General features: G+C 24.7%; 12 protein-coding genes across 12 annotated transcripts in view, besides 42 other annotated features; 5 read left to right on the forward strand and 7 right to left on the reverse strand.

Annotated features, from left to right (window-relative positions):
* The window catches only part of EDI_335150 (uncharacterized protein), a gene marked incomplete at both ends in the record, with an annotated part of 1,535 nt that extends 1,369 nt beyond the window's left edge, over window positions 1-166 (forward strand). Inside the window, one exon of the mRNA XM_001741147.1 lies at window positions 152-166. Within this exon, the coding sequence (XP_001741199.1) occupies window positions 152-166 (15 nt within the window). The remainder of the gene's footprint in view (window positions 1-151) is intronic.
* Window positions 167-240: 74 nt separating this feature from the next.
* Window positions 241-900, forward strand: EDI_335160 (GTP-binding nuclear protein ran-1, putative; the record flags this gene model as incomplete). Its single annotated transcript, XM_001741148.1, has 1 exon — window positions 241-900. One exon carries the CDS (start codon window positions 241-243, stop codon window positions 898-900), a length of 660 nt encoding a protein of 219 aa, XP_001741200.1.
* A 48-nt stretch (window positions 901-948) lies between these two features.
* Window positions 949-1,047: a sequence feature (AT_rich).
* Window positions 1,041-2,792, reverse strand: EDI_335170 (mitogen-activated protein kinase kinase, putative; the record flags this gene model as incomplete). The annotated part of the gene is made up of 1 exon (XM_001741149.1): window positions 1,041-2,792. One exon carries the CDS (start codon window positions 2,790-2,792, stop codon window positions 1,041-1,043), a length of 1,752 nt encoding a protein of 583 aa, XP_001741201.1.
* Window positions 1,650-1,684: a sequence feature (AT_rich).
* Window positions 2,511-2,553: a sequence feature (AT_rich).
* A 76-nt stretch (window positions 2,793-2,868) lies between the features above and the next one.
* Window positions 2,869-2,918: a sequence feature (AT_rich).
* Window positions 2,919-2,974: 56 nt separating this feature from the next.
* Window positions 2,975-3,009: a sequence feature (AT_rich).
* Window positions 3,010-3,052: 43 nt separating this feature from the next.
* Window positions 3,053-4,431, reverse strand: EDI_335180 (uncharacterized protein; the record flags this gene model as incomplete). Its single annotated transcript, XM_001741150.1, has 2 exons — window positions 3,053-3,559; window positions 3,628-4,431. 2 exons carry the CDS (start codon window positions 4,429-4,431, stop codon window positions 3,053-3,055), a joined length of 1,311 nt encoding a protein of 436 aa, XP_001741202.1.
* Window positions 3,561-3,622: a sequence feature (AT_rich).
* Window positions 3,859-3,914: a sequence feature (AT_rich).
* A 26-nt stretch (window positions 4,432-4,457) lies between the features above and the next one.
* Window positions 4,458-4,586: a sequence feature (AT_rich).
* A 40-nt stretch (window positions 4,587-4,626) lies between these two features.
* EDI_335190 (protein kinase gsk3, putative) lies at window positions 4,627-5,961 on the reverse strand (the record flags this gene model as incomplete). The annotated part of the gene is made up of 3 exons (XM_001741151.1): window positions 4,627-5,445; window positions 5,591-5,674; window positions 5,752-5,961. The coding sequence occupies 3 exons, from the start codon at window positions 5,959-5,961 to the stop codon at window positions 4,627-4,629; spliced, it is 1,113 nt and encodes a 370-aa protein (XP_001741203.1).
* Window positions 5,962-6,016: 55 nt separating this feature from the next.
* Window positions 6,017-6,156: a microsatellite.
* A 52-nt stretch (window positions 6,157-6,208) lies between these two features.
* Window positions 6,209-6,265: a microsatellite.
* A 304-nt stretch (window positions 6,266-6,569) lies between these two features.
* Window positions 6,570-6,597: a sequence feature (AT_rich).
* A 480-nt stretch (window positions 6,598-7,077) lies between these two features.
* Window positions 7,078-7,105: a sequence feature (AT_rich).
* Window positions 7,106-7,114: 9 nt separating this feature from the next.
* Window positions 7,115-7,233: a microsatellite.
* Window positions 7,192-7,637, forward strand: EDI_335200 (60S ribosomal protein L37A, putative; the record flags this gene model as incomplete). Its single annotated transcript, XM_001741152.1, has 3 exons — window positions 7,192-7,210; window positions 7,249-7,295; window positions 7,359-7,637. The coding sequence occupies 3 exons, from the start codon at window positions 7,192-7,194 to the stop codon at window positions 7,635-7,637; spliced, it is 345 nt and encodes a 114-aa protein (XP_001741204.1).
* A 48-nt stretch (window positions 7,638-7,685) lies between these two features.
* Window positions 7,686-7,769: a sequence feature (AT_rich).
* A 134-nt stretch (window positions 7,770-7,903) lies between these two features.
* Window positions 7,904-7,940: a microsatellite.
* A 56-nt stretch (window positions 7,941-7,996) lies between these two features.
* Window positions 7,997-8,383, forward strand: EDI_335210 (uncharacterized protein; the record flags this gene model as incomplete). Its single annotated transcript, XM_001741153.1, has 1 exon — window positions 7,997-8,383. One exon carries the CDS (start codon window positions 7,997-7,999, stop codon window positions 8,381-8,383), a length of 387 nt encoding a protein of 128 aa, XP_001741205.1.
* A 184-nt stretch (window positions 8,384-8,567) lies between these two features.
* Window positions 8,568-9,070: a repeat region.
* Window positions 9,071-9,131: 61 nt separating this feature from the next.
* Window positions 9,132-10,557: a repeat region.
* Window positions 10,558-11,446: 889 nt separating this feature from the next.
* Window positions 11,447-11,482: a sequence feature (AT_rich).
* A 365-nt stretch (window positions 11,483-11,847) lies between these two features.
* Window positions 11,848-11,874: a sequence feature (AT_rich).
* Window positions 11,875-11,991: 117 nt separating this feature from the next.
* Window positions 11,992-12,038: a sequence feature (AT_rich).
* Window positions 12,039-12,164: 126 nt separating this feature from the next.
* Window positions 12,165-12,186: a sequence feature (AT_rich).
* Window positions 12,187-12,596: 410 nt separating this feature from the next.
* Window positions 12,597-12,626: a sequence feature (AT_rich).
* Window positions 12,627-12,649: 23 nt separating this feature from the next.
* Window positions 12,650-12,677: a sequence feature (AT_rich).
* A 613-nt stretch (window positions 12,678-13,290) lies between these two features.
* Window positions 13,291-13,319: a sequence feature (AT_rich).
* A 112-nt stretch (window positions 13,320-13,431) lies between these two features.
* Window positions 13,432-13,456: a sequence feature (AT_rich).
* Window positions 13,457-13,615: 159 nt separating this feature from the next.
* Window positions 13,616-13,706: a microsatellite.
* A 34-nt stretch (window positions 13,707-13,740) lies between these two features.
* EDI_335230 (40S ribosomal protein S21, putative) lies at window positions 13,741-14,062 on the reverse strand (the record flags this gene model as incomplete). Its single annotated transcript, XM_001741154.1, has 2 exons — window positions 13,741-13,957; window positions 14,019-14,062. 2 exons carry the CDS (start codon window positions 14,060-14,062, stop codon window positions 13,741-13,743), a joined length of 261 nt encoding a protein of 86 aa, XP_001741206.1.
* A 103-nt stretch (window positions 14,063-14,165) lies between these two features.
* Window positions 14,166-14,233: a sequence feature (AT_rich).
* Window positions 14,234-14,253: 20 nt separating this feature from the next.
* Window positions 14,254-14,283: a sequence feature (AT_rich).
* Window positions 14,284-14,324: 41 nt separating this feature from the next.
* EDI_335240 (methionine aminopeptidase, putative) lies at window positions 14,325-15,566 on the reverse strand (the record flags this gene model as incomplete). Its single annotated transcript, XM_001741155.1, has 1 exon — window positions 14,325-15,566. The coding sequence occupies one exon, from the start codon at window positions 15,564-15,566 to the stop codon at window positions 14,325-14,327; it is 1,242 nt and encodes a 413-aa protein (XP_001741207.1).
* Window positions 15,567-15,843: 277 nt separating this feature from the next.
* EDI_335250 (uncharacterized protein) lies at window positions 15,844-16,713 on the reverse strand (the record flags this gene model as incomplete). The annotated part of the gene is made up of 1 exon (XM_001741156.1): window positions 15,844-16,713. One exon carries the CDS (start codon window positions 16,711-16,713, stop codon window positions 15,844-15,846), a length of 870 nt encoding a protein of 289 aa, XP_001741208.1.
* A 202-nt stretch (window positions 16,714-16,915) lies between these two features.
* Window positions 16,916-17,713, reverse strand: EDI_335260 (uncharacterized protein; the record flags this gene model as incomplete). The annotated part of the gene is made up of 1 exon (XM_001741157.1): window positions 16,916-17,713. One exon carries the CDS (start codon window positions 17,711-17,713, stop codon window positions 16,916-16,918), a length of 798 nt encoding a protein of 265 aa, XP_001741209.1.
* Window positions 17,714-17,788: 75 nt separating this feature from the next.
* Window positions 17,789-17,877: a sequence feature (AT_rich).
* Window positions 17,878-17,903: 26 nt separating this feature from the next.
* Window positions 17,904-18,498: a repeat region.
* A 334-nt stretch (window positions 18,499-18,832) lies between these two features.
* Window positions 18,833-18,877: a sequence feature (AT_rich).
* A 39-nt stretch (window positions 18,878-18,916) lies between these two features.
* Window positions 18,917-18,973: a sequence feature (AT_rich).
* A 227-nt stretch (window positions 18,974-19,200) lies between these two features.
* Window positions 19,201-19,276: a sequence feature (AT_rich).
* Window positions 19,277-19,318: 42 nt separating this feature from the next.
* Window positions 19,319-19,412: a microsatellite.
* A 202-nt stretch (window positions 19,413-19,614) lies between these two features.
* Window positions 19,615-20,307, forward strand: EDI_335270 (uncharacterized protein; the record flags this gene model as incomplete). The annotated part of the gene is made up of 1 exon (XM_001741158.1): window positions 19,615-20,307. The coding sequence occupies one exon, from the start codon at window positions 19,615-19,617 to the stop codon at window positions 20,305-20,307; it is 693 nt and encodes a 230-aa protein (XP_001741210.1).
* Window positions 20,305-20,332: a sequence feature (AT_rich).
* Window positions 20,333-20,404: 72 nt separating this feature from the next.
* Window positions 20,405-20,627: a sequence feature (AT_rich).
* Window positions 20,628-20,639: 12 nt separating this feature from the next.
* Window positions 20,640-21,224: a repeat region.
* Window positions 21,225-21,636: 412 nt separating this feature from the next.
* Window positions 21,637-21,725: a microsatellite.
* Window positions 21,726-21,872: 147 nt separating this feature from the next.
* Window positions 21,873-22,403: a repeat region.
* Window positions 22,404-22,413: 10 nt separating this feature from the next.
* Window positions 22,414-23,523: a repeat region.
* Window positions 23,524-23,538: 15 nt separating this feature from the next.
* Window positions 23,539-23,614: a sequence feature (AT_rich).
* Window positions 23,615-23,630: 16 nt separating this feature from the next.
* Window positions 23,631-25,408: part of a repeat region that runs on past the window's edge.

Consider the following 25,408-nt stretch of genomic DNA (forward strand, 5'->3'; position numbering starts at 1 on the left):
TTCAAACAATAAGATAAATCTAATTAATATGTTCATTAAAAAGAATTATAAGATTTTGTAATGATTTTAAAAAAACAAAAAGATATGAATTTTTTTGTGAAATATTAAGAAACAAAAAGAAGTAAAAAATAATTAAAGAAAAACTATAAAGTCAATGAAAAAGTAAAAAAGAAAATAGAAGTGAACCCTGAGGGTTGTTTTATTATATTTAAAGGGGATGTGTAGAACTTTTAAAACATAATGCAACAACCAGACGGTATTCCAACATTTAAACTTGTTATTGTAGGTGATGGAGGAACAGGAAAAACTACATTTGTTAAAAGACATCTTTCAGGAGAATTTGAAAAGAAATATATTCCAACCATTGGTGTAGATGTTCATCCAATGCTTTTTAATACAAATTGTGGACCAATTAGATTTGAAGTTTGGGATACTGCTGGACAAGAAAAATTTGGAGGATTAAAAGATGGATATTATGTTCAAGCACATTGTGCAATTATTATGTTTGATGTTACATCAAGAGACACTTATAAAAATGTTGCAACATGGTATAAAGATCTTGTTCGTGTGTGTGAAGGTATTCCAATTGTTCTTGTTGGTAATAAATGCGATGTAAAAGATAGAAAAGTTAAACAAAGACAAATTACATTCCATAGAAAGAAGAATTTACAATATTATGATGTTTCAGCTAAATCAAATTATAATTTCGAAAGACCATTTTTATGGATTGCTAGAAAACTTACTGGAAATCCAAATCTTGTTTTTGTTGCTGATCCAAGAATGTTGAAACCAGCTGAAATTGATCCAAGAACTATTCAACAAGAATCTATTGATATTAATGATCCAAATATTCCAATGAATTCATTTAATGATGATGTATTTGGAAATGGACCTATCTAAATTGATTACTGTTATGATTGTCATTTCTCTTTTATTTTCATTTTAGTGTAATATTTATTGTTTTTAATTATTCTTTTTCTTTTAATTCTAAAAAAGAATAAATTAAAAATTTTGAAAATAAATATAAAACATTATTAAGTTTAATTACTTTCAATATGATGATATTTTTTGTAGAAATAACTTGTTGGTGCCCACTCAATAAATGGATGCTTCAAAAGTTGAGTTGCAGAACACCTCTTTTCTGGGTTATAAATAAAACATTGTTCTACAAAGTCTACAAATATATTATCCCAATATTTAATTCTTCTTAAACCCATAGCTCCATTAGTAACAGTTCTAAATAATAATTTAACAATACCGTCTTCTCTATAAGGACTTTTACCTTCAGCTAATTCTTGAGCAACACACCCCACACTCCAAATATCTGCTTTTTCATCATAAATTTTTTGTAATACAACTTCAGGTGCCATATATTGTTTTGAACCAGAACGAGTATGAGGCTTTAATGATTTTCGTACAACTAATCCAAAATCAATTAATTTCACTCCTCCATCATCCATCATTAATATATTTGCAGGTTTAATATCTCTATGAATAAACCCTTGAGAATGAATATATTCAAGCGCCATTAATAAACACTGAATAACATACGAAACATCACATAATGTAAATACATGACTTTTATCTTTAACTACTTGTTTAACACTTCCACAATTACAATATGGCATTGTAATATAAACCCTATTTTCAAATAAATAACATTTATCAATTTTTATTAAAAATTCATGTTTCCATAATGCCATTCGTGCAATTTCTTGTCCTAATTTTGAATACCTTTCTTTTATTGTATGTTTTAATACTTTTAATGCAAGAATACTACCATCTGATTTTCGTTGTGCTCTAAAAACTTCACCAAATCCACCTTTACCAATTGACTCAAGTCTTCTTACTTCTAAGAATGGATTAGTTTGAGAAACATATTGCATTAAATCATCTTCTTTAAATTCTGGAGTTGTTTCGTCCTTTTCTTTTTTTATTAATTTTTCATTCATATAATCTATTTTTTGTTGTTTTGTTGCATATTTCTTTTTTCCAATGTATTTTAAAACTTCACAAAGTTCATCAAAATGTTCAAGACATTCTTCTGGATATAATTCATCTTCATCTACTAATTGTTGTGCATAACTTACTAACTCTGATAATCTACCAGCTCGTGGATCTGTAATAACTTTAGGAGGTGGAACAATTCTGTGTCTACAATTTGCTAATAATGAAATTGATTCATTTAAATCATCTAAAGAAAGTGAAAGAAATACTTTTCTTAAAGTAGAAGTTATATGTAAAGAATTTCTACGAGAAATAGTAACTGTAGAATCCATTGGAATAACAATACAAGGAATTTTTAATTTTTTATAAGAAATTGTTATAGTTCCATTATAAATAGTGAATTCTAAAGGATCAGTTTTACCTCTGAAAGTACAATCAAAAGTTTTAATTTTTTCTTGCCAATCTAAAGCTAAAAAATCTTTTCTGAATAAAGTTCTAATATTTCTTGTGATAGTTCTAAATATTGTAAATAACGCATTATGATCACTCACATTATTTGTTCGAATAAATAAATTTTTTGTTGTATAAAATTCAATTTTAATAATTGTTATATCTTGACTATGAACAGTTGATGCACAATCAAAAGAAGAAAACAAAAACTCTTCTGAAGTTGGTCCATCTGGTGTATAGAAAGAAGATTCTGGATAGATAGTAACTGTTCTATCTCCGAAATTAAATAATAAAATAGATGGACTCATTTCATTTATATGTCCCCCAACACAAGCATAATACACAATTTCATTAATAAATTCTGTAGATACTTCGCGGTGATTAGGAAGAGACATTAACTAAAACAATAACCAGTTAAATTAACAATTCTTTTTTAATTCTTTCTTAACTCCTTTTCATTATATTAGAAACTAAAAATAATAATTAATTTTATTATTTTATTTTTTTTATTTGAAAATTTAGTTCTTAAACAAAAAAGGGTTACTCCATTTATCTTCTTTTGTAAATCAATCGATTGAAAAATATTTTATTTGTTTTATTGTTTATTTTAATGAGAAAATAAACCGACAATAGATTTGAATTTATATAAAGTTATTTAGTCTTCTTCATCATATAATGGTTGGTCGTCATCCATTTCATTATAAAATATTGACCATTCATTTTTTACCGGAGATAATGAAGGTAAAAAAGCACATAACATTGATATTAAATAAACAACCATACTTCCATTTTCAAAGTATGTAGCAAAAGTTGTTTCTTCAGAAATAATACCTGAAAAGAATAATAAGAAAATAAGTACTAATAAAAATAAAGCAGTACATGCAGCAAAATAATTTAACTGTTTTTGAATAACAGGAATGGTTACTTTATTATATGTCATAGCGAGATGATATAATGCCCATGAATAAAGGAAGAAATATAATAACCCTTCAATAACATCAAAAAACATTGAAGCATCATGAAGAGTATTTTTTGGAATTAATACATTTTGAACTGAGCATACGGCGTGAAGGGTTGTATTTATTAATCTACAAACAACAAAAATAGATAATAGTAATACTCGTGTTATCCAAACTACTTTTTTTGATGAAGTTCCATTTTGCTAATTAAATGAATTTAATATTTTTTTTAATTTTATTATTCATGTATATTAAATATATAAAAACAAACTTTCATAAATGAATCAAGCATAAAGAATAAATAACAAATAAATACAATATTAAATACTGAATAAGATGCTTTACTTAATGCAAAAACTCCAATCCATTGAATTGAATAAGCAACAGCATTCCATGGAAATGTATGACCAATAACAGCAAATACTAATAACCCATTCATTAATTGTAATCCATTAAATCTTCCTTTCTTTTGTAAATATCTTAATTCTATAATAACATAGACAATAAAAATAATTACAGATATACTAAATACAATTAATGAATATAATATATTAATTTGTGTATATCTATCTGTTGAAGTAAATATATTAAGATTCCCTAAAACTTTAATATCATCTTGTTGTTCATTGTCAATTAATTTTAATGAAATTATACCTTTTCCTTTTCTATATACTTTTTGTTCAATAATTTCTACTCTACCACAAATAATATCTTTTCTATATGTACATGTAAAATTAAATATTTTAGTTTCATTAATTTTATCATCTTTATCAATAAAATTTACTTCAATAGCTTGTGACTTTTTTTCATATACTGTCATGTTATAATTATTATTAATACTTATCTTTTGTTGATACATTACCTTTAATTCTAATTCATTCTTATTTAATTCAGGTAATGTAAATTGAAACCCATCTCCTTCTACTGATTTAAAACCACTTTGTGTTTTTAAAGAATATTCTGAAGGTCCAAATATTCCTAATATTATTGTAAATAAAAAGAATAAAATTAAGAATATAGTCATAACAATATAATGTATTTTTCTAAAATGTGCTAATTGAATTTCACTCTCCATAAACTTAAGTTATGAGTTCAATTATGAAATAATTTTTAAGTTTCAAATTAAACAAATAAACTACTTTTTTTTTAAATAATTAAAAATATTCCTTTTTCATTTTTCTTCATTGTTTATTTAATTTAAAAAAATTAAATTTAAACTAAATTAAAAATGACAAGACACAGATCCAATCAAGATATATTTAAAAACACATCATTTTTTTGAATATCTCTCTTTTCTCCTCTTCTCTAACATACAGAATTCTTTCATTCTATCTACCATGTTTCTTTCATCAGCTATTGACCATTCATCCACATTATAATTAGTCCATTCTCCAATTCCATCTCGTTTCATTAATTCTCTAAACATATCTTTACAGAAGTCATGTAACATAATTTCCATAGCACTTGGTCTTTTTGATGGATCAAACTGAAGAATACTTTCTAATAATTCATATGCATTATCAGGAGAATCAGTATACATTAATACTTCATCCATTCCCTTTCCATTAATACGAGGAATTTTAGTATATGGAGAATTTGGGTTCATAGCCAAGACTTGTTCAACTGAAGGAGAACCAATAATGGCGATAATTTTCCCTAATTGATCTGAAGTCGTCATTCCTCGAAAAAGTATTTGACCAGTTAATAACTCTGCAACAATACATCCAACACTCCATATATCAATTGAAGTAGTATAATCAACACACCCAAATATTAGTTCTGGTGCTCTATAATATCTTGTACAGATATATGCAGTATTTGGTTGGTTTGCTTCAAGGATTTTAGCCGCTCCAAAGTCACATATTTTTAATTCTAAGTTTTGTCTATTAACTAAGATATTTTGTGGCTTTAAGTCTCGATGACATATTCCCTTTGAGTGTATATAACTTAATCCTCTACATAGTTGATATGTGAATAACCGTGCATGTCTTAATGGAATTGGTAATTGTTCCACTGCATAATCATGTAACATTTGGTGAAGATTTTCAGGATAGCATTCAGTAACTAAATTTAAACATGGTTCATTATACTGCAAAGTGTTAGCATTTAATTCGTTATGTTAAATAAAAAATTCTCATTCATTTAATTGTTAGAGGTTATTAACAGCAAAAACATTACTTCTTTCTCAATTAAGAATAGAACACTTATATAATAATAACTTAAGAAAAACAAACATTAGATAATGTTGTATAAAAATAGTCTAATAATTCTACTATATTAGGGTGTTTTAACTCTTTCATAATTTTTAATTCCCTATTCTATATCCATTAATATCTTTATTTATTCATTTCATATTTTATTGTCATAAACTCAAAGATAATTTATAAAAACAAACTTTTAGTCTTGGGTCTTCTAATACCCGTTTAATAGCAAATATATGTTGTTCTTCATCTATCACACCAACAACAATCCCAAATGTTCCCCATCCAACTATCTTTAAGACACGATACTTTTTTATTTCTGATTCTAATATAACACCTTCTTGCTCTCCAAAAATGGAAAGTGGGCTTATTTTATTTTCTTTTTTAAAAACCTTCTTCTCCATCACATACAACCCAACCTTTCAATGAAATTTCTGGATTAACTCTGATTTATTCACCTTTTAATTATTTTCTTTAACTTTTTTAACTATTCTTTTTCTTATTATTTTTATCTTTTTAAGTTCTTAAACTTTTCTTTATTTGTCTCTTTTCTTTCTGAAAAATCTTTTTTTCTCTTTTATCTTTTTCTTTTTCTGTTTATAAACTATTTTTCTCAATTTTTCAATTATTTAATTATCCAATTCTACTCATTTCTTCTTTTCATTCTACATTTTCTTTAATTCTTCTTATTCTTTTTCTTGTCCATCTAACTTAACATAATAAGTTTCTATTAAAATTCTCTTTGAAACATTTTTATTTAAAAATTCATTAATGGAAAGTACAATAATGTTTAAACTGATTAAATGTATGATTTTATCAAAAACAATAAACCTTGAGGGGAGTAGTGTAATTAAATTAGAAAGTTATAGGACACAGTGTTTGACTAACCATTTTCCTCCCAAAAAATTGTATAAGTTTCTCATAATTAAATAAATTACATTCGATATTAAAATGACGCTTCTAAAAAAGATATAATTTTTTCATTCTTTAAGTACATTCTTTTGTTATATCGTTTAAAAATAAAATATTTTAAATATTTAGTTGTTTGGCACAACAAACAACTACAAAACCTTAATTATGAAAGGTAGTAAACAAACAAGTTTGTTAATACTTTGTTGTGTTTATTTTCAACTGATAATTTTTCTTATTCAATTTATTTAATAAAACGCTAAATATCTGTCACTTTAACCATGTTTAACAGAAACAGATATCAGTTGAACTTGTTTTTTATTTTCCTTTTTATAAAAAAAAAAAGAAAGTATTAAGATAATTTGATGAATAATCCTTATTTAAAAGTAAAAACAAAATTCAATAACACATTTTTTTTATAACACTAAGTTATTAAAACTATTAACAAGATTCATTCCTTCTTTCAAAAAATTATTCTTTGCATTAAGTTATATGTTTACAAAGTGACTAACACAAATTAGCAATTAACTTTATTAATACTATAAATTAATTTGTTAGTCGTTCTTATTTCAAGTTTTTATGATTGTTATTGTGTAAAAAGGGCTGATATGAAAAATTTAATATCAAAATTTTTATATTCAAATCATTTAAATTAAAGAGAAAATGAGAGAAATAAATAAAAACTAAGTGATTTACTAAACAACAAAAATATAATTCAATGAAAAATGAAAATAATAATAAATAGTAATTTTATAATTAAAAAAATAGTAACTAATCAAAAGGGAAAAAAGAAACCCTTGAACTAAAAACTCTTGCACACACATCGATGGTTTGTTTAAGTAACATAAGTTTGATTAAAGTTAAAAAGAATAAAATAATAATTGTTAATTAGGCTCGTAGAACAAAGAAGGTAGGAATTGTCGGAAAATATGGAACTAGATATGGTGCTTCTCTTCGTAAAGTCATCAAGAAAATCGAAATTGCCCAACACTCTAAATATGTTTGCCCATTCTGCTGTAAGGAGGCTGTAAGAAGAACTGCTTGTGGAATTTGGGAGTGCAAAGGATGTGGAAAACAAATTGCTGGTGGAGCTTACACACTCTCTACCATTTCTGGTGCTACTGTTAGATCCACAGTTAGAAGATTAAGAGATGCTAAGAATTCACAATAATTCAATTGTCTTCGAGTGTGAAATTATTTTTTGTTTTATCGATAAAAGAATTATTTTGTTATTTAATTATTATTTATAATGTTATTTAATTTGTAAATCTTTTTCAATTATTTTCAAAAATCAATAAAAAAACATGACTAGTTATTTAGCTTCTTCAAAATTTTAATTTAATCTTTATTACGTTTTGTTTATATAAAAAATATGGGAAATTAGAAGAACTATAAAATATTTAAAAATAGATAAACAAGATTTGTCCAAAAAGCACCAAATAAAAAAAGAAAAAATAAAAAAAAAATAAAAAAATATGAAAAATCAGCTGAACTAAAAAAAAAAGAAACTATAATTGTATTATTTTAGTAATGAAGGCTGTATTCATTTTTGCACTTATCATATGCATTAATGCATATCCATATTTTGGAGTTTCTGCTGTTGAAAAGGAAATCGCTGAGCAAAAAGTTTCAATGATTGATTCCCGTATTGAGAATTTAGAAGATATTAGAAGAAGACTTTTAGATGCTCTTGATGCTACTTATGAAGATATGTTCAATGCTGGATGTACAAAGGCAAAAGCTCAATTAAAAAAAGTAGTCCAGGAATTAAGAAAAAAAATTGTTCGTGTTGATTCAAAAATCAGTTCAACAAAAAGTTTATTAACTAAAGTCCTTTCTGGTTTGAATCCAAGAGCAAGAAATTCTGTTATTAGACATTGCAAAGTTGAAAGACGTTTCGCTAAAAGACTTTTGTAATCACCTTGTCTAACTTGGTTAATTTTCTTCCCTTTTTCATCTTCTTTCTATTCTTCTTTTTTGTTTTTATTCAATAAGAAATTATATATCTACTTTTTCTTTCTTCTTTGAATTTTTGTTTTTGAAAATATTATGTTTTTGACTGATTTCAATATTTTTTTAATTTTAAACACAAATTAAATATAAAGCAGTTCATTAGTATTTATAGAATTCGTTTCTATGTTCTTGACTAACCAGAGACTAATCAAATAACAGTCACTATCTAGTATCTCTACGGTTTATGTTATTGTGGAAACAATGTTCCAAGATATCTTTCATGTTTTTGACTACAAGTTTTTTAACTGCTTTTATCATGTCTATTTCAATCTTTAATTCTTTTAGTAATTTAATGCCCTTTGAATTTATTAATTAATTTGTAGATATTACTACTTGATTTATTTTAATATCTCTTACTTTCTTTATTTTCATTAGCTTATTTTTTTTTAATTCTTTATACATATTTCTTTTCTTCAAATATGTTCTATTAATATTGTAATTTGTAACAATAGTCATATCAATTAATAAAATAGTTTATTTTCTTGATCTGTTACATATATATTATTTATGATATCTTCAACCAACTTTCGCGTATTTGTTTATTCCATATTACAGTGATGTCTTTATTAGACTATTGTTTCATATAGTGATGATAAAAAGACAACATCATAAAAATGAACTAATTATAGATAAATAACAATAATATTAAATATTATTATTTTATTATTAATTTTATTATATATTATTGTTATTTAAAATAATAAAAAATGAAATGACATTTATTAAAATGATAAAATAATAAATAAAATAATGTTATAAATATGTATTTAAGTATTTAATTATCTGATTTTAATCTGATATTTATTAAATTAAAATGGATGAGTTAATAAATAAGAACACTCGTTTCTTTAAAGAAGAAATAGAAACACTTCCAAATATTCAACAATCAATTGGTGATATTAATAAACATTATCAATATTATTTAGGAAGTATTAAAAATGAAATATTTGAAATACAATGAAACATATTTAGAAGCTATTAAAAGAGGAGAAGGAATAATTGATAGGATTGATGAAACAGAAAGAAGAAGAAAAAAAGTAATAGAAAAAAGTCAAGAAACAAATAAAACAATAGAAATAATAAAGAATCAAATGAACAAAATAATAGAAGAATGTAATTCAGATGAAGAAATACTAAGTAAAACACGAAATGAAATAATCAATACAATCATTTCGAAAGAAGAAAAGGTCATGAAAAAAAAAATATTCAGAACACCAGAAGAAAAAGATAAAATCACAGAATCATTTAACAAAAAGAAAGAAGAATGGAAAACATATTATAGTGATTATTTAGAGAGGAAGAAAAGAAGAAAAAGAGAGAATGATAAAAGAAGAAAGATTAAGAGTAATGAAAGGAATGAATACAATTGAAGAAATGAAACAAATAGAAGAATGGACAAATAGAAAAGTATCCAATATATTATTTGATTTAGAAATTGATGATTGGAATATGAACACATCAGTATTTGATCAAAGAATAATAAATAAAGAACATATAATAATTATTATTGAAGATACAGATGGAAATAAATTTGGAGGATATGTTAATGTGAAAATTGATGAAGTTGAAGATTATATAAATGATCCAAATTCATTTTTATTTTCATTAAAATCAAAAGGAAGAATAAAAGAAATGACGAAATTTGATATTATTAAAGATTCACAACATGCATTTTATTTAAATGATCAATTATATGATTGGTTGTTTGGATTTGGATATGGCGATATTATTGTTTATAAAGAAAATGATAAAACAAAATCATATTGTAATCAACAATCATTTTCATATAAAGGAATAACAAATGCACTTTGTGGAAAACAATATCCAGAATATTTCACACCAGAACGAATTATTGTAATTGAAATGAAATAATTTTTATTCATTATTATTTATTTGAAATATAAAAACTAAAAAAGAATATAAAATAAAATCAATAAATGAATATGAACATTTCATCTATCAATAAATGAAATGGTGAATATAAAAAATGGTCATATTTCATTCTTGTTTTATTTTATTTGAAATATTCATATTCATTGCGTTATTTTATTAAATAATAAAAAGAAATAAGAATAAAAGTGATTTTTCTATTAAACCCAATAAAAATAAACTCAAGACATTAATCACTTCTCAATGAAAAATATGAGCCAACAAATTATGATGTTATACACATTCAACTACTGTGATATCAATACCAAGTTCTTAACAATGTTGGTTAGTATCAAACTATATTTAGTACTTTGTCTATGTATAAGAGTATCAAGATTCCTGACTTATTAAGCTAAAACTTATTTTAAATAATAAAACCTTTTGAATATAAAATGTTATGACCCTTTATTATTGTGTGAACAAACTACATAAATAATTCAACCAACAACCACATTTGTTTATTCTCATAATTTAGAATGCTTTATCTTTTGAGAGTGATGACTAATAAAAACTGTATAGGAGCTATTTTGATGATAAAACGCTTAATAATAATTTGTTATAACAAAATAATGTTTATTTGTTTCTTTGGATAATAAATTTCACGTTGACTGTTGTTACAGTGCCTAGAGAAATTTAGTGACATAACCCACAGAGGAAGATTTTAAGTAGTAAAATTATAAATTGTAGTGCATAATTATTGAAAAACAGTTAGGAACATACGCATAAAATAGAAGAACTATTAGTTGGTTAGTTAATATTAATATTTTACAACCAACATCTTAAAAATTGTATGGACTATCTTAAGCAATACTTTGTAAGTTTTAATCAATAAAATAATGTAAGAACATAGCCCTAGCTGACAAGACGGTTTCTGTTAAAGTAGATCGATTTAACTAACAATATAGATAATTCATATTGATGATACAAAACAATTATAAATTTAAAGTTTTAATAAAGAATTGTAATGTAGTATTGAAGTCAAGAAATTAACTTCTATTACTTAAATTAAAAAAAGAATATCACTTATTCACTTTTATCAATAATAATTTATGAAATAATATTAAATATATTTTTGTAGTGTTCAACTAAAATTAATATAGTGCATTACAAAACTAAGTAGTCTATTCCTTTATTTAATTTTCTTTAAACGTACTAATGTTGTTGTTTTATTGTCTTGACCTTTTTTTATTATTTCATTTGTACTCATACCCTTTAATAAAATCCCCATTTTACTGTAATTCAAATTTTATTTCAGTTTATTGATTATCCTATTATTACGATAACTATATTCATTTTTACAACCCCTAACAGAGACAAGTAATAACACAACTAATTTTGAAATACTGTTAGTGAAAGAGAAAGACAAATAATGAAAAAAGAGTTTGAATGAAATATTTATATAACAAATACAGAACTTTTGATTAGTTTATTTTAGTTTCTATTTAATTTAAATAATTATTTTATAAGTAGTATATTTTGAAATGGTAATATGATAATTAAAATCATAATGTTCTCATTTATCTTACTTGTTTTTGTTTTATCCTAGTCACATAACGGTTTGGTATTGACTAAATCTTGTTATGTTTATTTTTATTTAATATTTTTATTAATTTCTTATAATTTATATATTGAACATATGAATAGAATTATAGTACACATAGCCACACTCACTAGAAGAGTTCTTAAATACTTTTTATCACAACTTATTTATTTTTTGACAGATATTTATTTTTATTAACCATTCTTTCTAAAAGTGATAATTTATATTTATTTTTATTCACTTAATCACAATAAATAAGATAGAAAATTATAGAGAAGAATAATAAGGACATTGCAAATCAGACAAGTGAAAGGTAATAGGTATTACTTACATAGTAGTAGTAGTTTCAAGGATGTACACTCACAACCTAACACATTAATTAAAGACTCTGGTGATACAGAGAGTGATGAAGAAACTAACAATAGTTATAATATTGTAACTTCTCAAAACAGTGAAAACATAAATAAAAATAAATATCATCTTTAGACTAATTTTTTTTATTTAATTGCAATCGATAAGAAATAAGAAATACGATAAGTTAAAATTTATTTATTTTTTCTTTATGTTAATAGTTTCTTATTCAAAACTAAAAATGTATAATATGAAACTATGACATTAATAAAAAAATGCGATACAACCGAAGTGGACTTTAAAAAATATATTTTTAGAAAAAAATTTCCTTAAAATGCAATCAACAAGTCAATTATACAATAATTAATTATTAAAAAACTGAATCAAATAAACTATCATCAAGACACTCTTCTTCACTTTCATTACTTTCAAATATACATTCATTACAATAACATGAATTAACTGACTCAAATGGCACTGGCTGTGCTGAACGAGGAGGAACTGGAAGATTTTCTTCATCGATAAGATGTTCAGAAGGAGAATTACCAGTAGAAGCTCTAAAAAAAATAAATACTTTTATTCTATTTCTTTTTATTAACCAAACAACAAACGAAAACGAATAATTGGCAGATGGACGAACTACTATAGGAACAAAAAATTGACATGATGGGTTCATTTGATGAAATAGAGAGTGATTTTTTTGATAAGTGAATTTATAGTTCCATCTTTAAAAAAATTAATTCTGAGATGTGATATTTTTAGTATGACTCCTTTATTGAAAGCTTCTATAAGATTCTTTGTATTTTTCTTTTTTATCATTTCCTTTTCTTGAAATTAGATTTATTTTATTTAATCTAGTAAGTTAGTTTTTTTTTAAAAAAGAATGACTTCGTTAAACCATTGAAAGAAAATAAAAAAAGTAAATGCTTTATAAACATATTTATGATAAAGAAAAATATTTTTTTCTAAAAAGTATGATGATGTGGTAGCCATAAAAATAATTTTAAAAAAAATTTAATTCCTATTTTCAAATGGTAACGATTTTTCTATGGATTTTTCTTCCATTTATAATTTCGTATTTTACTTTTATTATTTTTTTTTTGACTTTTCCAGTTGCATTCAAGATCTACAGAATAAAAATATTTATTTAAAAAAATGCCAATGATAAAATTACAATGATAAAATTTCTCAAAAATATTTTTCTTTTACATTAAATTAATTCAAAAACTATTTGTCTTATCCATCCAATTTTTTTGAGAAATATAAAACTAACCAGAGTAAATTCCTTGATACAAATTAAATAACAAATTTTAAATAAACAAAAATAAAATAACAAAATAAAAATTATTAATAACATTTTAAATTTATGTTTTAAAAACAAAAAAAAAATAACAAAAAAGAGAAAAAGTAATCAAGTCATAAAAAAATCAGACAACGTCAATTAGATCATCATGTTCTTTGGAACAACGGTCTTAAGAAATCCGTCCTTTTGGAATTGTCTATTGAGTGAATGATCAGAAATTCCATCCTTTCTGACACTTCCTTTAACAGTGTAAACAGTTGATTCTGGTAAAATAACACCATTTTCATTAACGTGTGGGATTAAAATTTGAACAGCAGCATGATCATCGGCAGCGATCAAAGTATGAGTAACAGAACTACAAAGTTAATACTCTTACTACTTTACTTTAATAAATAAGATTATAAGTATAAACAAACCAGTGTCTTGGGATATAAAGTTCAATCTTTTTGGTGCTAGCCATGGACGTTGACAACTGATTTGATTAGATCTGGGGTTTATAAGAAATACTAGGTTTTTTTATTTCTTTTCTTTTTAACTTTCTAATAGTTCTTTTTCTATAAACCTATTTTTTTTATTTTAGTTATATTCTATATAATAAATTAATCATAATAAAACTATATTTCTTTATATTCACAAATCAACAAAAGATCGTTATAATGAAAATAATATATATTTTAAATTCAAAAAAGAAAGAATATCAAATATAACAAGCCAGAATGAATTTAATAATCAAAACTTCTTGAAAGAACTTCTTTACAAGTTGGCTTAAGATAAATGGTATGTTCAAATTGTGCAACATAACTTCCATGACAATCTGATAATGGTGGATATGGATTAACACATCCATCATCAACAAGGAATTTAAATGGCATTTGCCATTTAGCAAATCCAATTTTATCAACATATCTTCTACAAAAAGCTAATGTCTTGAAATTAGCATCAAGTGCACGAAGTAATCTCTTTGCATTTCCATCTCTAACTGGATAATCAAATGCATTAGCATCAACCATATAATGAGAAGCAGGTCCTGAATCATCAACACGCCCTCTTCCAGTAGTAGCAAATGTTTCAAGAGCATAAACCTCACCTTCTTCCATTTTAGTTTGAGGTCCACCTTTACAAATTGGAATAGACTTACCAGCATGAACTGCATATGAACCAACCATATGTCCAGAAAGATTTCTTACTGGTTGTAATTGATAAGTTTTTCCTTTAATTTCAACTTCATAACTGTTCATAACTTCTTCAATAGCATCACCTATATCACATAATCTAACATCAACACCAATATTTTTAATACCTGTATTAGTAGCGTCTTTAGCACAATCAAGAATTGGTTGTAAAGTAGGGTCCCAAGTCATAGTGAAAGCTGAATCAATTAAATGTCCATTAACATGTACCCCAAAGTCAATTTTAACAACATCATCAGTTTTATAGAATGATAATGGATCGTTTGGATTTGGTGTGAAATGTGCTGCACATGAATTTACAGAAAGGCCACAAGGAAAAGCCATACCTCGTTCTGTAGTATTTACTCCATCAACTTCACATTCTTCTCTAACTTTTCTCTCAATATTTTCTGCAACAAAAAGATCTGACATTCCTGGTTTAATCCATTGTTGAGCCCATTGTCTAACACTTTTATGAATTGCTGCAGCTTTTCTATAATCTTCAATATCAATTAATGCTCTTTCACGTTCTCTGGCTTCAGCACTTGTGAATCTTTGTAAATTCCATTCTTGTGTATATTGCATATTTTCTCCTTCTGGGAAGCACTTTTCATCTTTATACATAGTAGATAAAGTTTCAGTTGGTTCTTTAATTTCAGGTGGAATTACTGATGGGTCAACTGGTGTAGTTGGTGTAGTTGGTTTAACACTTGAAGTTGTTGGTTTTTTATTAGCTTTTGAACCTGACTTTTTAGATTTAGTAGTTTTTGAGTGTGGTTTTCCAGTGGCTTGCATTATTAATTGGTTTGAAATTGAACAAATTTAAAGATTGAAAGGGTTCAAGTAGTTCATCGAAGTTGATTTTTTGTGATTTGATTTGTTAAAAAGATACCAGTCATTGCCATTTGGAAAGACGTGGATTACATTGTTATTAGTGGAAGAATGAAAGTTTATTAATTGATATTTTATGATTTCATTTTAATAGAATGGCACCCAATATTTATTAAATTTGGACCAAACTAAAAGATAAGTTGTGTATTTACTATTCCTTCAAAAAGAATTGAAAATAAAATTAATTAACTGAATCAAAACTTTCTGGAAGTTTTTGATATTCAAATGAATCTTCTATTCCTTTAATTTCTTTAAGTTCTAATTCTCTTTCTTTAGGATCAACAATTGGTGGAAGTGAAGCAACAAATGCAAATGTACTCATTAACACATAAAGACAAATTCCTAAATGGAAAAACCCATTTTGGTCCCAATCTTCAAATCGAAAATTAGTTGCTTCAAATATAAAAGCTCCAAGTGCTACAAAATCAGCAATAAGATGAAGAACATATCCTGAATTACGAGTAAATATAAAAACAAGTTGAGTAATTCCCATAATAAAACCAAAGAGAATAGCATATGATCCAATATAAAGGAATGTATTATATTTCCAACAAGCAATAAGATGAATATAAGCTAAAATAATTAAAAATGGTGTCATCCAAAGACATGTCTTTTTATTACAATCCCAAAATGCTTGAAAAAATCTAAACATTAAAGCTATCAATAAAAAAACATAAAGACAATACCAAAGTCCCCCAATAATTCCACCTGGTATTTTTAATCCATGAATAATAAATCCTAATGTTGCTCCAATAGAAAGTGTTATATCAAAACACATCATCCATATTTTGTTAATTAAATTATGTGAACCACGTGTTTTTGCAAATATTAGTACTATGAATGAAAGAATACAAAAACATGCAATAAGGAGATTAGTAAATCCAGTTACTCGTTCATTTGGACTATAGTTTAATTCAATTTGATGATTTTCAATTAGATCAAAAAACCCTTTAAATGCAAAATGAATTTTTTTCCACTTTGTTGCAATAAACTTAAAAGGGTTAATAGAAATTTTAAGCACAGTTAAGATACCTTCACCGATTTTTTGCATCTGAAACTATTATCTTAAAAAAAATAAGAGAAACAAGATTTGTTTTGAACCTCAAAAATTGTTTATTGATTTATACTGAGAAAATTAATTAGTTTGTCTTGTTAATGTTTTTTTTCTTTAACTAAATACTAATACCAATTATCAAAATAATATTTAATAACTAAAAAAACTGTATAAAATAATTGAATCAACCATTAACTCTTCAATCTAATTTCACTTTTCTTTCTTTTGAAGATGATAAAGAGATTACAATAAATGAAATTGTATTCATTAATACGTAAACGGAAACTCCAAGATGGAAAAACCCATTTTTATCCCAACTTCCATATCTAATAGAAGTTATTTGAACAATAACAGATATAAGTCCAATTAAATCACTAAAAGAATAAAGAATATATTTATTACTACGAGTACAAATATGAATAAAATGAGTTAGTCCCATAAACAGTCCAAAAAAGAGAACATAAATTCCAATGAAAAGGAATTTGTCATAATACCAACAAGCAATAATATCAAGATAACCAAAAACTATTAATCCAGGTAACATTAAAATAAATGTAACTACACTACAATCCCAAAACACTTGGAAAAATCTCAACATCAAAGCTATAATCAAAAAGACATAAAGGCAATACCAAAGCCCTTCAAGAATATCTGAAGGAATAGCAAATATATGAACAACAAAACCAAAAAACGCCCCAACAGATAAAGCCAAATTAAAAATGGTCATCCAAAATTTATTCATTGATTGATAAACTCCATGTGTCTTATTATATGATAATATTATTGATGAAAAAATGCAAACACCTACAATAAGAAGGTTAGTATATCCGGTGACTCTTTCATTAGCCTTAGAATTTAATTCAAGTCCTTGGTTTTTAATCATATCACAAAATCCACCAAAAGAATATACAATCTTTTGGTACTTTGACTCAAAAAAGTCTTCAGGTTCTAATCCAATAGAAATCACCTTCAATATACCTTCTTGTATAACCTGCATCTAAAAATTTTCATCTTAAAAAGTAGATATGTCCTATTTGATTCTAAAATTAAAATGTTTTGTTTTGGTTTATACTATTTTATATTATTTTTGAATTTCACTTAATATTAAAGGAATTTCAAATAATTTTGTTATTTACTTATAAACAATAAAATTTATAATATGGATTTACAATTTATAACAAATATAAATAAAAAGTAAATAATTAAGTATTAATAGAAATATTTTCTTTTGTTCCTTGCTCAGCGGAGATTAAATAATCCCGTCCCTTCGCTTTAAAAGTATTTGTTCTTCAACTATTGGCTTATTCTTTAATTTTAGTTGGTGAACTGTGAGAATTTCATTTTCTCGTTTTTGATGTAGAATAGAGTATTTTAAACATCCCTTATTTAAATATTCATTATTAAATTTCTTTTTGATTTTGATGGGTTTAAATTTCTTCTTCTTTATTTTCTTAATTTAAGGAGAATATATAATTACTATTGTATTACTATGGGTTAATATTCTTTTTAGCCTCAACCATAAGACCCTTTTCCTTTGATAATTTTATATTATCAAATATATTTGTATCATATTAAGTAATAATAACATCTTTATAAATCCCATTCGTTTATTGTCAATGATATCCCATCATTGTAATTAATAAATGCTGTTATTCTTGTAGTGTTGATTAAGATGTTTTTCTAACCAAACGCAATGTCATAACTAGTCCATAACTGGGGGAATCGAAGGAAGGAAATATTTTAGTGTTGTGTGTGGTGTCTCTGAAGTGCTACCTTCGAATCATTTATAAACTAATATAATAATAGAAGAAAATAAATTTTATCTAATGAGAAAGACCAGTAACATACACTAGATCTAGTTAGTACAAGGTTCAAAAGGTTAGTTAATAGTTAAAAAAATAATATGTCCTTTATCAATTTTGGAAAGTAATTGAAAAAAAAGATAATTTGTATTTTTATAACTGTAAAAAATTGTAGAATAATTATATTAATCTTTTAATGATTTGATTTCAGTTTTTTTTTAAACGAAATTAACTTCTTTTATTTAACTAAAAGTTTCAAGATTCTAGTATAAAAATGATTTTTTAATGAATGAAGTATAATTCAAATGATTATGAATAAAATTTTTTTATTTTTGTTGTAAATTTCATAAAAAATAATAGAAATACAAACCGAGGTATTAATGAAGTAAAGAATGAAGAATAAATAACTATTTCATTATAATTAATTAATTATTTATTTATAAGATAAAAAATAAGAGGAATAATATAAGTTTTTTTTGAGAAAATATGCTACAATTAGGAAAAAATTAAAGGAAATAGAGATTTTTATCATCTTGAGAGACAATAATTTTGGTTTTGTAAAAAAAAAGAAACACTTCTATAATCGAATAAAGGATATCATGAATTTTATTGGAAAGAAAAATGGTTCACAAAATTGATTAAAGTGAGAAAAAAATGAAGAAAGTTCTATTATTTTTAGGGGTTATATATTATTTTAAATTGAATAACTTTAAATTAAAAATCTAAAGTTAAATTATTTTTATTTTTATAGAAAAATTGCATTACTTTCATGTCTAGTATGTTTCAAAAAAATCATTTTTAAAAATAAAAAGTAAATATGGTATGAATAAGCAAAAAGAAAGCCTAAAAAAACAAAAAAAAAAATAAAAGGTATAGAAAAACCATAAAAAAAAACTTGTTCGAAAGATGAGGCTAATTCTTTTTTATTTAAAAATATTGAAAGAATAAATCATTGAATATTCTACCTAGTTCTTTTGAAATGTTCTTAACAAATAATTTGGTTATATATAGTATTTGGTTGGCACAAGTATTACATGGCATGGTATTATAATATAAACCCTGAGTAATAGATCTAACCTCATTTATTAATTCGTTAATGGACTCAGTTCAGATTCAATCATCAAAGAATGATTTTTGTATATCTCAGGATGAAAAATCTATAAGCTGTCAACAATCTCATGGATCTGAAAGAAAAAAATTTAAAAAAGATGAAGCCAAGTATACTCTTAAAAAGAGAGAAATGAAGAATCTTGAGAGTTACCAACAAGCAGTATTACTTTGTTTAATGAATTCTAAATGTTCTTTTTCATTAGAACATCCAGGAAAACAATCAAAAGTTACTGTTACTATGCCACGCTTAGTTAATCTTTATATAGATCAACAAGAAATAGAAGTTGCGAAACTTGCAGATACTCAGAGTCAATTAATTATGAAGAAAGAAGTTGCAGGAGGAGTTAGTCAAACTACTTCAACGAGAAGATATGAAAAGAACAAGAGAATATTTACACAAAACTTTCTTTTCGATCTTTGTCTTGAGTACGGATTCTGGTTTGAATCAAAACCATCAAGAAAATCAAAAAAATCACATCAAATGGAAAGAATTACTCGTATATATTATAAAGATGTATATTTAATGAATCAAACAAAAATGATGGAACTTGGGAAAGCTGTAAATTCTTTTTTGTTTGACAAAGTTATAAATGATAAACGGGTAACTATTAACCAAAACAATATTAAATTATCTGATATAAAGAAATCATTTGGATTGAATGATACATTGTTCATGTAATAATTTGTTAATTTATATTTTTATAGACTTAAAAGATTCTTCTTTCTAGATAAAAATGAAAAATAGGATATAAAAATTCCTCTTTGTTGACTTTTTGATTTTTTCTTAAAAATAAAATATTATTTATAAATATTATAATTAAAATAAATAATTGAATTATTTAAATTTAATTACTGACAAAAGTTTTTGATTTATAATTGATGTTAAATAATATCATTATTTAAAACCTCTTTAATATTTTTATTTTTTTTGTTTACGTATTCATTAATTAACTGATTTTCTTTTATAATAATATAAAAATTAATTTATGTAAATATATTGAAAATGATAAAATAAAAAGGAAATAATTAAATGTTAATAGTTTTATTTTCTGTTGTTCATTATTCAATGCAGATTATTTGTTTTAACATTGTACATTCATTATCTATTAGTTTGTTCTTAGCTTTTAGTTGTTGAAATGTGAGAATTTCATTTCTTTAATTATTTTACAATAAAGTATTTCAGATATCTCTGATTTAAATATTCACCATTTAAATTATATTTTATTTTAATGAGTATTAAAATTTATCTTCACTTTCATACTTTAAGAAGAATATTTCATTATCATTATATTACTATGATTAATTTTCATTTTAACATCAACCGTAATAATCATATCCTTTTTCATTGATAATATGTATATTATTAAATTACGTGTACTATAACAAGAAAATAATACTTTCATCTTTATAAATAGCTACACTTCATTATCAATGATATCAGTCATCATAATTAATAACCACTGATATTCTTACAATATTGATTAAGATATTTTCTAATTAATAGTAACAACATAATCAGACTATAACTAGAGGATTCGAAGTTTAGATTTATTTTAGGATTTTATGTGATGTTTCTGATGTGTCACATTTAAATCTATAAAAATGAATATATAAAATAATACTGACAAACATCATTTTTGCCATCATTACATTCTAGAGAGTTACATAACAAAATACAATAACTTAAAATTTAATTATTATTTGCTATTTAACCTCTTTCTTGCACTAAAAATACAAAAATAGAACCAAATGCAAGGGGAACCAGAAAATATCGAATATAATACACTAGTTGCAGAAACAACTGAACTTGAGAAATTACTTGATCAAGTAAAATATAAGTACGAACAATTTTTAACTAAAATAAAAATACCGAAATTTGAAATTGGTAGTAATGAGTCATGTAGTGATGCAGTAGAGAGAGGAAGCATTTTAATTGATGACATAAAAGAAGAAGAAGAAAAAAGAAAAGAATCAATAAAAAGGTTGATGTCACTGAAGTCTAAGTTACATGAAAAGGAAAAAGAAATAGAGATGATAATTGAAAATAATAAAAAAGAAGAAACAGATAAAGCTAGTCATAAAAATGAATTAATAAAAGAAGTTATTAAAATGCTTCCCATGGAAGAGAATGATAAGCAAATCATGGACTCTAAACAATCAGATAGTATTAGACAAGAGCTTTTAATGAAGAAAAAAAAATTTGAAAGCTTTATGACAGAGTCAAAACAATTTCAACTATCAACAAATGAAAATAATGATATACTAACAATAGAAGAGACGTGCCAAATAGAAGAATGGACAAAGAAGAAAATCAAAAATATAATATTTGATTCAGATATTGATGATTGGGATGTTTGTAGTATTCGTTTTAACCAAAAAATATTAAAAAGAAAACATCTAATAATTGTTATTAGAGATGAAGAGGGAAATAAATTTGGTGGATATGTTAATGCTAAAATTGATAAAATTGAAAAATGGATCAAAGACCCAAAATCATTCTTATTTTCATTGGAGTCTGATGGAAGACTAAATGGGATGATGAGGTTTAAAATAAATAACTCTAAAAAAGAAGCACTTATGTTGTACAAACCAACAAGTGGTTCTTTGCTTTCATTTGGTGGAGATGATATATATCTATGTAAGAAAATAAACAAACAGTGGTGTTCTTGCAGACAAACTTCCTATGACTTCAAAGGAAACGTAAATGCACTTTGTGGTCAAGGACCCTCTCACAATTTTGATTTGCGGAGGGTTATTGTTATTCAAATGAAATAACAATGAAAATAGAAAGTAGTTAATTAAGTATTAATAGAACTTGTGTCTATTGTTCCTGGCTCAGGGGAGACTAATCCCATCCCTGAGTCTTCGTCTTGTAGTTCCAATACATATGTTTGGTTGTGATCTCCACAGTGTTCCATGACGTCCATCATGTTCCTAATTACAAGGTTTTTAATTTCTTTAGTGATGTCAATTTCGATTTTTAATTGTTTGATTAATTTAATACTTTCAGCATTTACTAGCCCATTAATCGAAATTACTATTGAAATTATTTTGACATCTTTTAATTTCTCTATCTTCATTAGCCTATTTTTCAATTCCTTATACATATTTCTTTTCTTCCAATAGGCTCCATTAATATTATGATCTGCCACAATAGTCATATCAAATATTAGACCAGTTTTATTCTTTTTATCTAGTACATATATATCTGGTCTTTTATGATATGGTCCATCACTTTTTGATATTATTTATTTGTTCAATATCATAGTGATGTCGTTGTATTGGAACACTGTTTCATATGGGGGTTTCTTGTATTGTTTATTTCATGTGTATTTCCTTATTATCCCATATGATGATGCCAATATGGTCATGTTTCTCAATTTGTGATTTCTTATGACCAATGCAAGATAGTAGAATGTGTTCTACTGTGGCTATCTTGTCTTTACAAAGTGGGCAGTACTTCAATCTTTCATTTTTTAATATTTTTGCTTTCCTGTACCCACTAAATATTGCTCCATCTTGCATTTTAGTTAATTGAAGAAATGCATTTTTCTTTATATTGATGGACTTCCATGCATTTATTGTAGTAGTTTTATCTACCCCTTTTGACTCGAATCATCTTCTAAAATGTCCACTTGTTTGATGGGACTTCCATTTTTTGATGTATTTGTTGGTCATTAATTTCTTTATTTTTACTACTACTTCTTTTTTATTTTCAATCCCTTCATTTATTATTTCTTCTATTTTCGTTTCTGGGATTTTATGACCTAGGGCTTTTTTAATTCTATTCCATATTCCTTTCTTGGAATACCATCTATCTAATATGTTATTTCCTATTTCACTTTCTCTTGTACAATAGTACATTACTGTTCTAATTATTTCATTAACATATTCGAATGAAATAACAATGAAAAATATAAATTAAAATAGGTATTGATGTTTTAAATTATTCTTTTTATATTTTATAACTTATTTCAAATAAAAAACGATGACTACATAGTAGAGACATCACAAAAATTATAAAAAAATCAATAACAAAAGAAGGAGAAATCCATATCAATCATGAAATGTAAATGATAGAAGAATGAGTGAAAACACGTATTATCTGTATGGACAGAAATACATTAATCATCACATTAATCATTACCATAATAATAATTGTCACCATAACAATTATCATAACAGTTATAATAATAATGGTATGAATCGTTTCACTCATCACTTCATTCATTTTCATCATCATAAGTATTTTATCAATAATTCAAATAGAAACAATCAATATTATAATACAAATAAATCACATAATAAAACACAACATAGATATAAACAATACCATAATAAAAAACAACAACAAATAAGAAATAAAAGAAAAGAAATGATAGAAATACAAAACCAAGAATATTGGAAAAGACTATTTGAAGAAGAAACCAAAATACTTACACCACAAGAAATAGAATAAACTAAGAACACTAAGATTAAAGAATATAATCAACATTAATGAGAAGATGGTATTTACTTGCAAGAGAAAAAACGAAAATGAATAGAATGGAAGAAGAAACGATCAGTATGACACTTGAAGAAGATGATAAACAACTAAATCAAAATGAAATAAACGATAAATACTTAAATAAGAAATATACAATGAGTATTGAAAATGATGATGAAAATGAATTTACTGAGGAGAAGAAGAGACATAATGAAAAAGAAAAGATGAAATTAAGAAGAAGAAAAGAAGAATGAAAAAGATAAAAGAATAGAAGAATTAAAGAATAGAGGAGGCTATTAAAGAGAAAGAAGAAAAGAAGAAATACAAAAGAAGGACCAGACCATTAATAAGTTATCAATGACATTATATCATTAAAGAAGAAGCATGAGAATGAGATAAACACTCAAAAATAAGAAAGTGATAGAAAATTATTCGAATTCAATGCTAAATCAGAAATGAAAATGTCTGAAGTAAATAATTTATCACAAACAAGTATACTTCTTGAAAGATAAATTATTTAAATTACAAAATAAAATTACACAAGAAGAAAAGAAGAAAGAATAGATAAATCACATTATATCTGATTCATCTGAAACACAAAATGTGAATGACATCACCCCAATGTTGTAGTAACTGATGAAATATCATCAAATGAAGATGATCTTCAAAAAAAGAAAGTTAACGCAGAATTCAATCGAAGAGATGGGAAATCAGAATAAGAAGATCACCACATATGATCATGACATTCAAAAAAATAATTGAAGCAAACAAATAGAGAAGAATAAATTCTAACAAACTATAAATGTTTTACACTAAAATTATTAGAAATAAAATTAAGAAATCAACTTAAAGAAGAAGAAATAAAAAGATTAACACATGAAATTGATATTAAAATAGAAGATATTAATGAATATAAAGAAATATTAAAGAAAACATTTAAAATAAAGAATGAAATTAAAATTAAAGTCAATAAAAGAAAGGAAGAAGAATTAATAACACACCAATTGAAAGATATTGAATTAAAAGAATTAATAGCCGGAATAAATAAGAAAGAAGAAATACAAGAAATAATAAGAATAAATAAAGAAGAAATGAAAGAACAAGAAGATGTATAATTTATTAATTATTATTACAATAAAAACAAAATACATCAAATAATTAATATCATTAATACAAATGAAATAGTAATCAATACATTAGATGATTACTACCATTATATTAAAACTATAACCTCCACTATTAACATCATTATTAATAAAAATCAAGAAAGAAGTGGAAGGAGAAGTATAGAAAG

This window comes from Entamoeba dispar, genomic scaffold, assembly GCF_000209125.1.
Source record: "Entamoeba dispar SAW760 scf_1105229463601 genomic scaffold, whole genome shotgun sequence".
Taxonomy (NCBI): Eukaryota; Evosea; order Mastigamoebida; family Endamoebidae; genus Entamoeba; species Entamoeba dispar.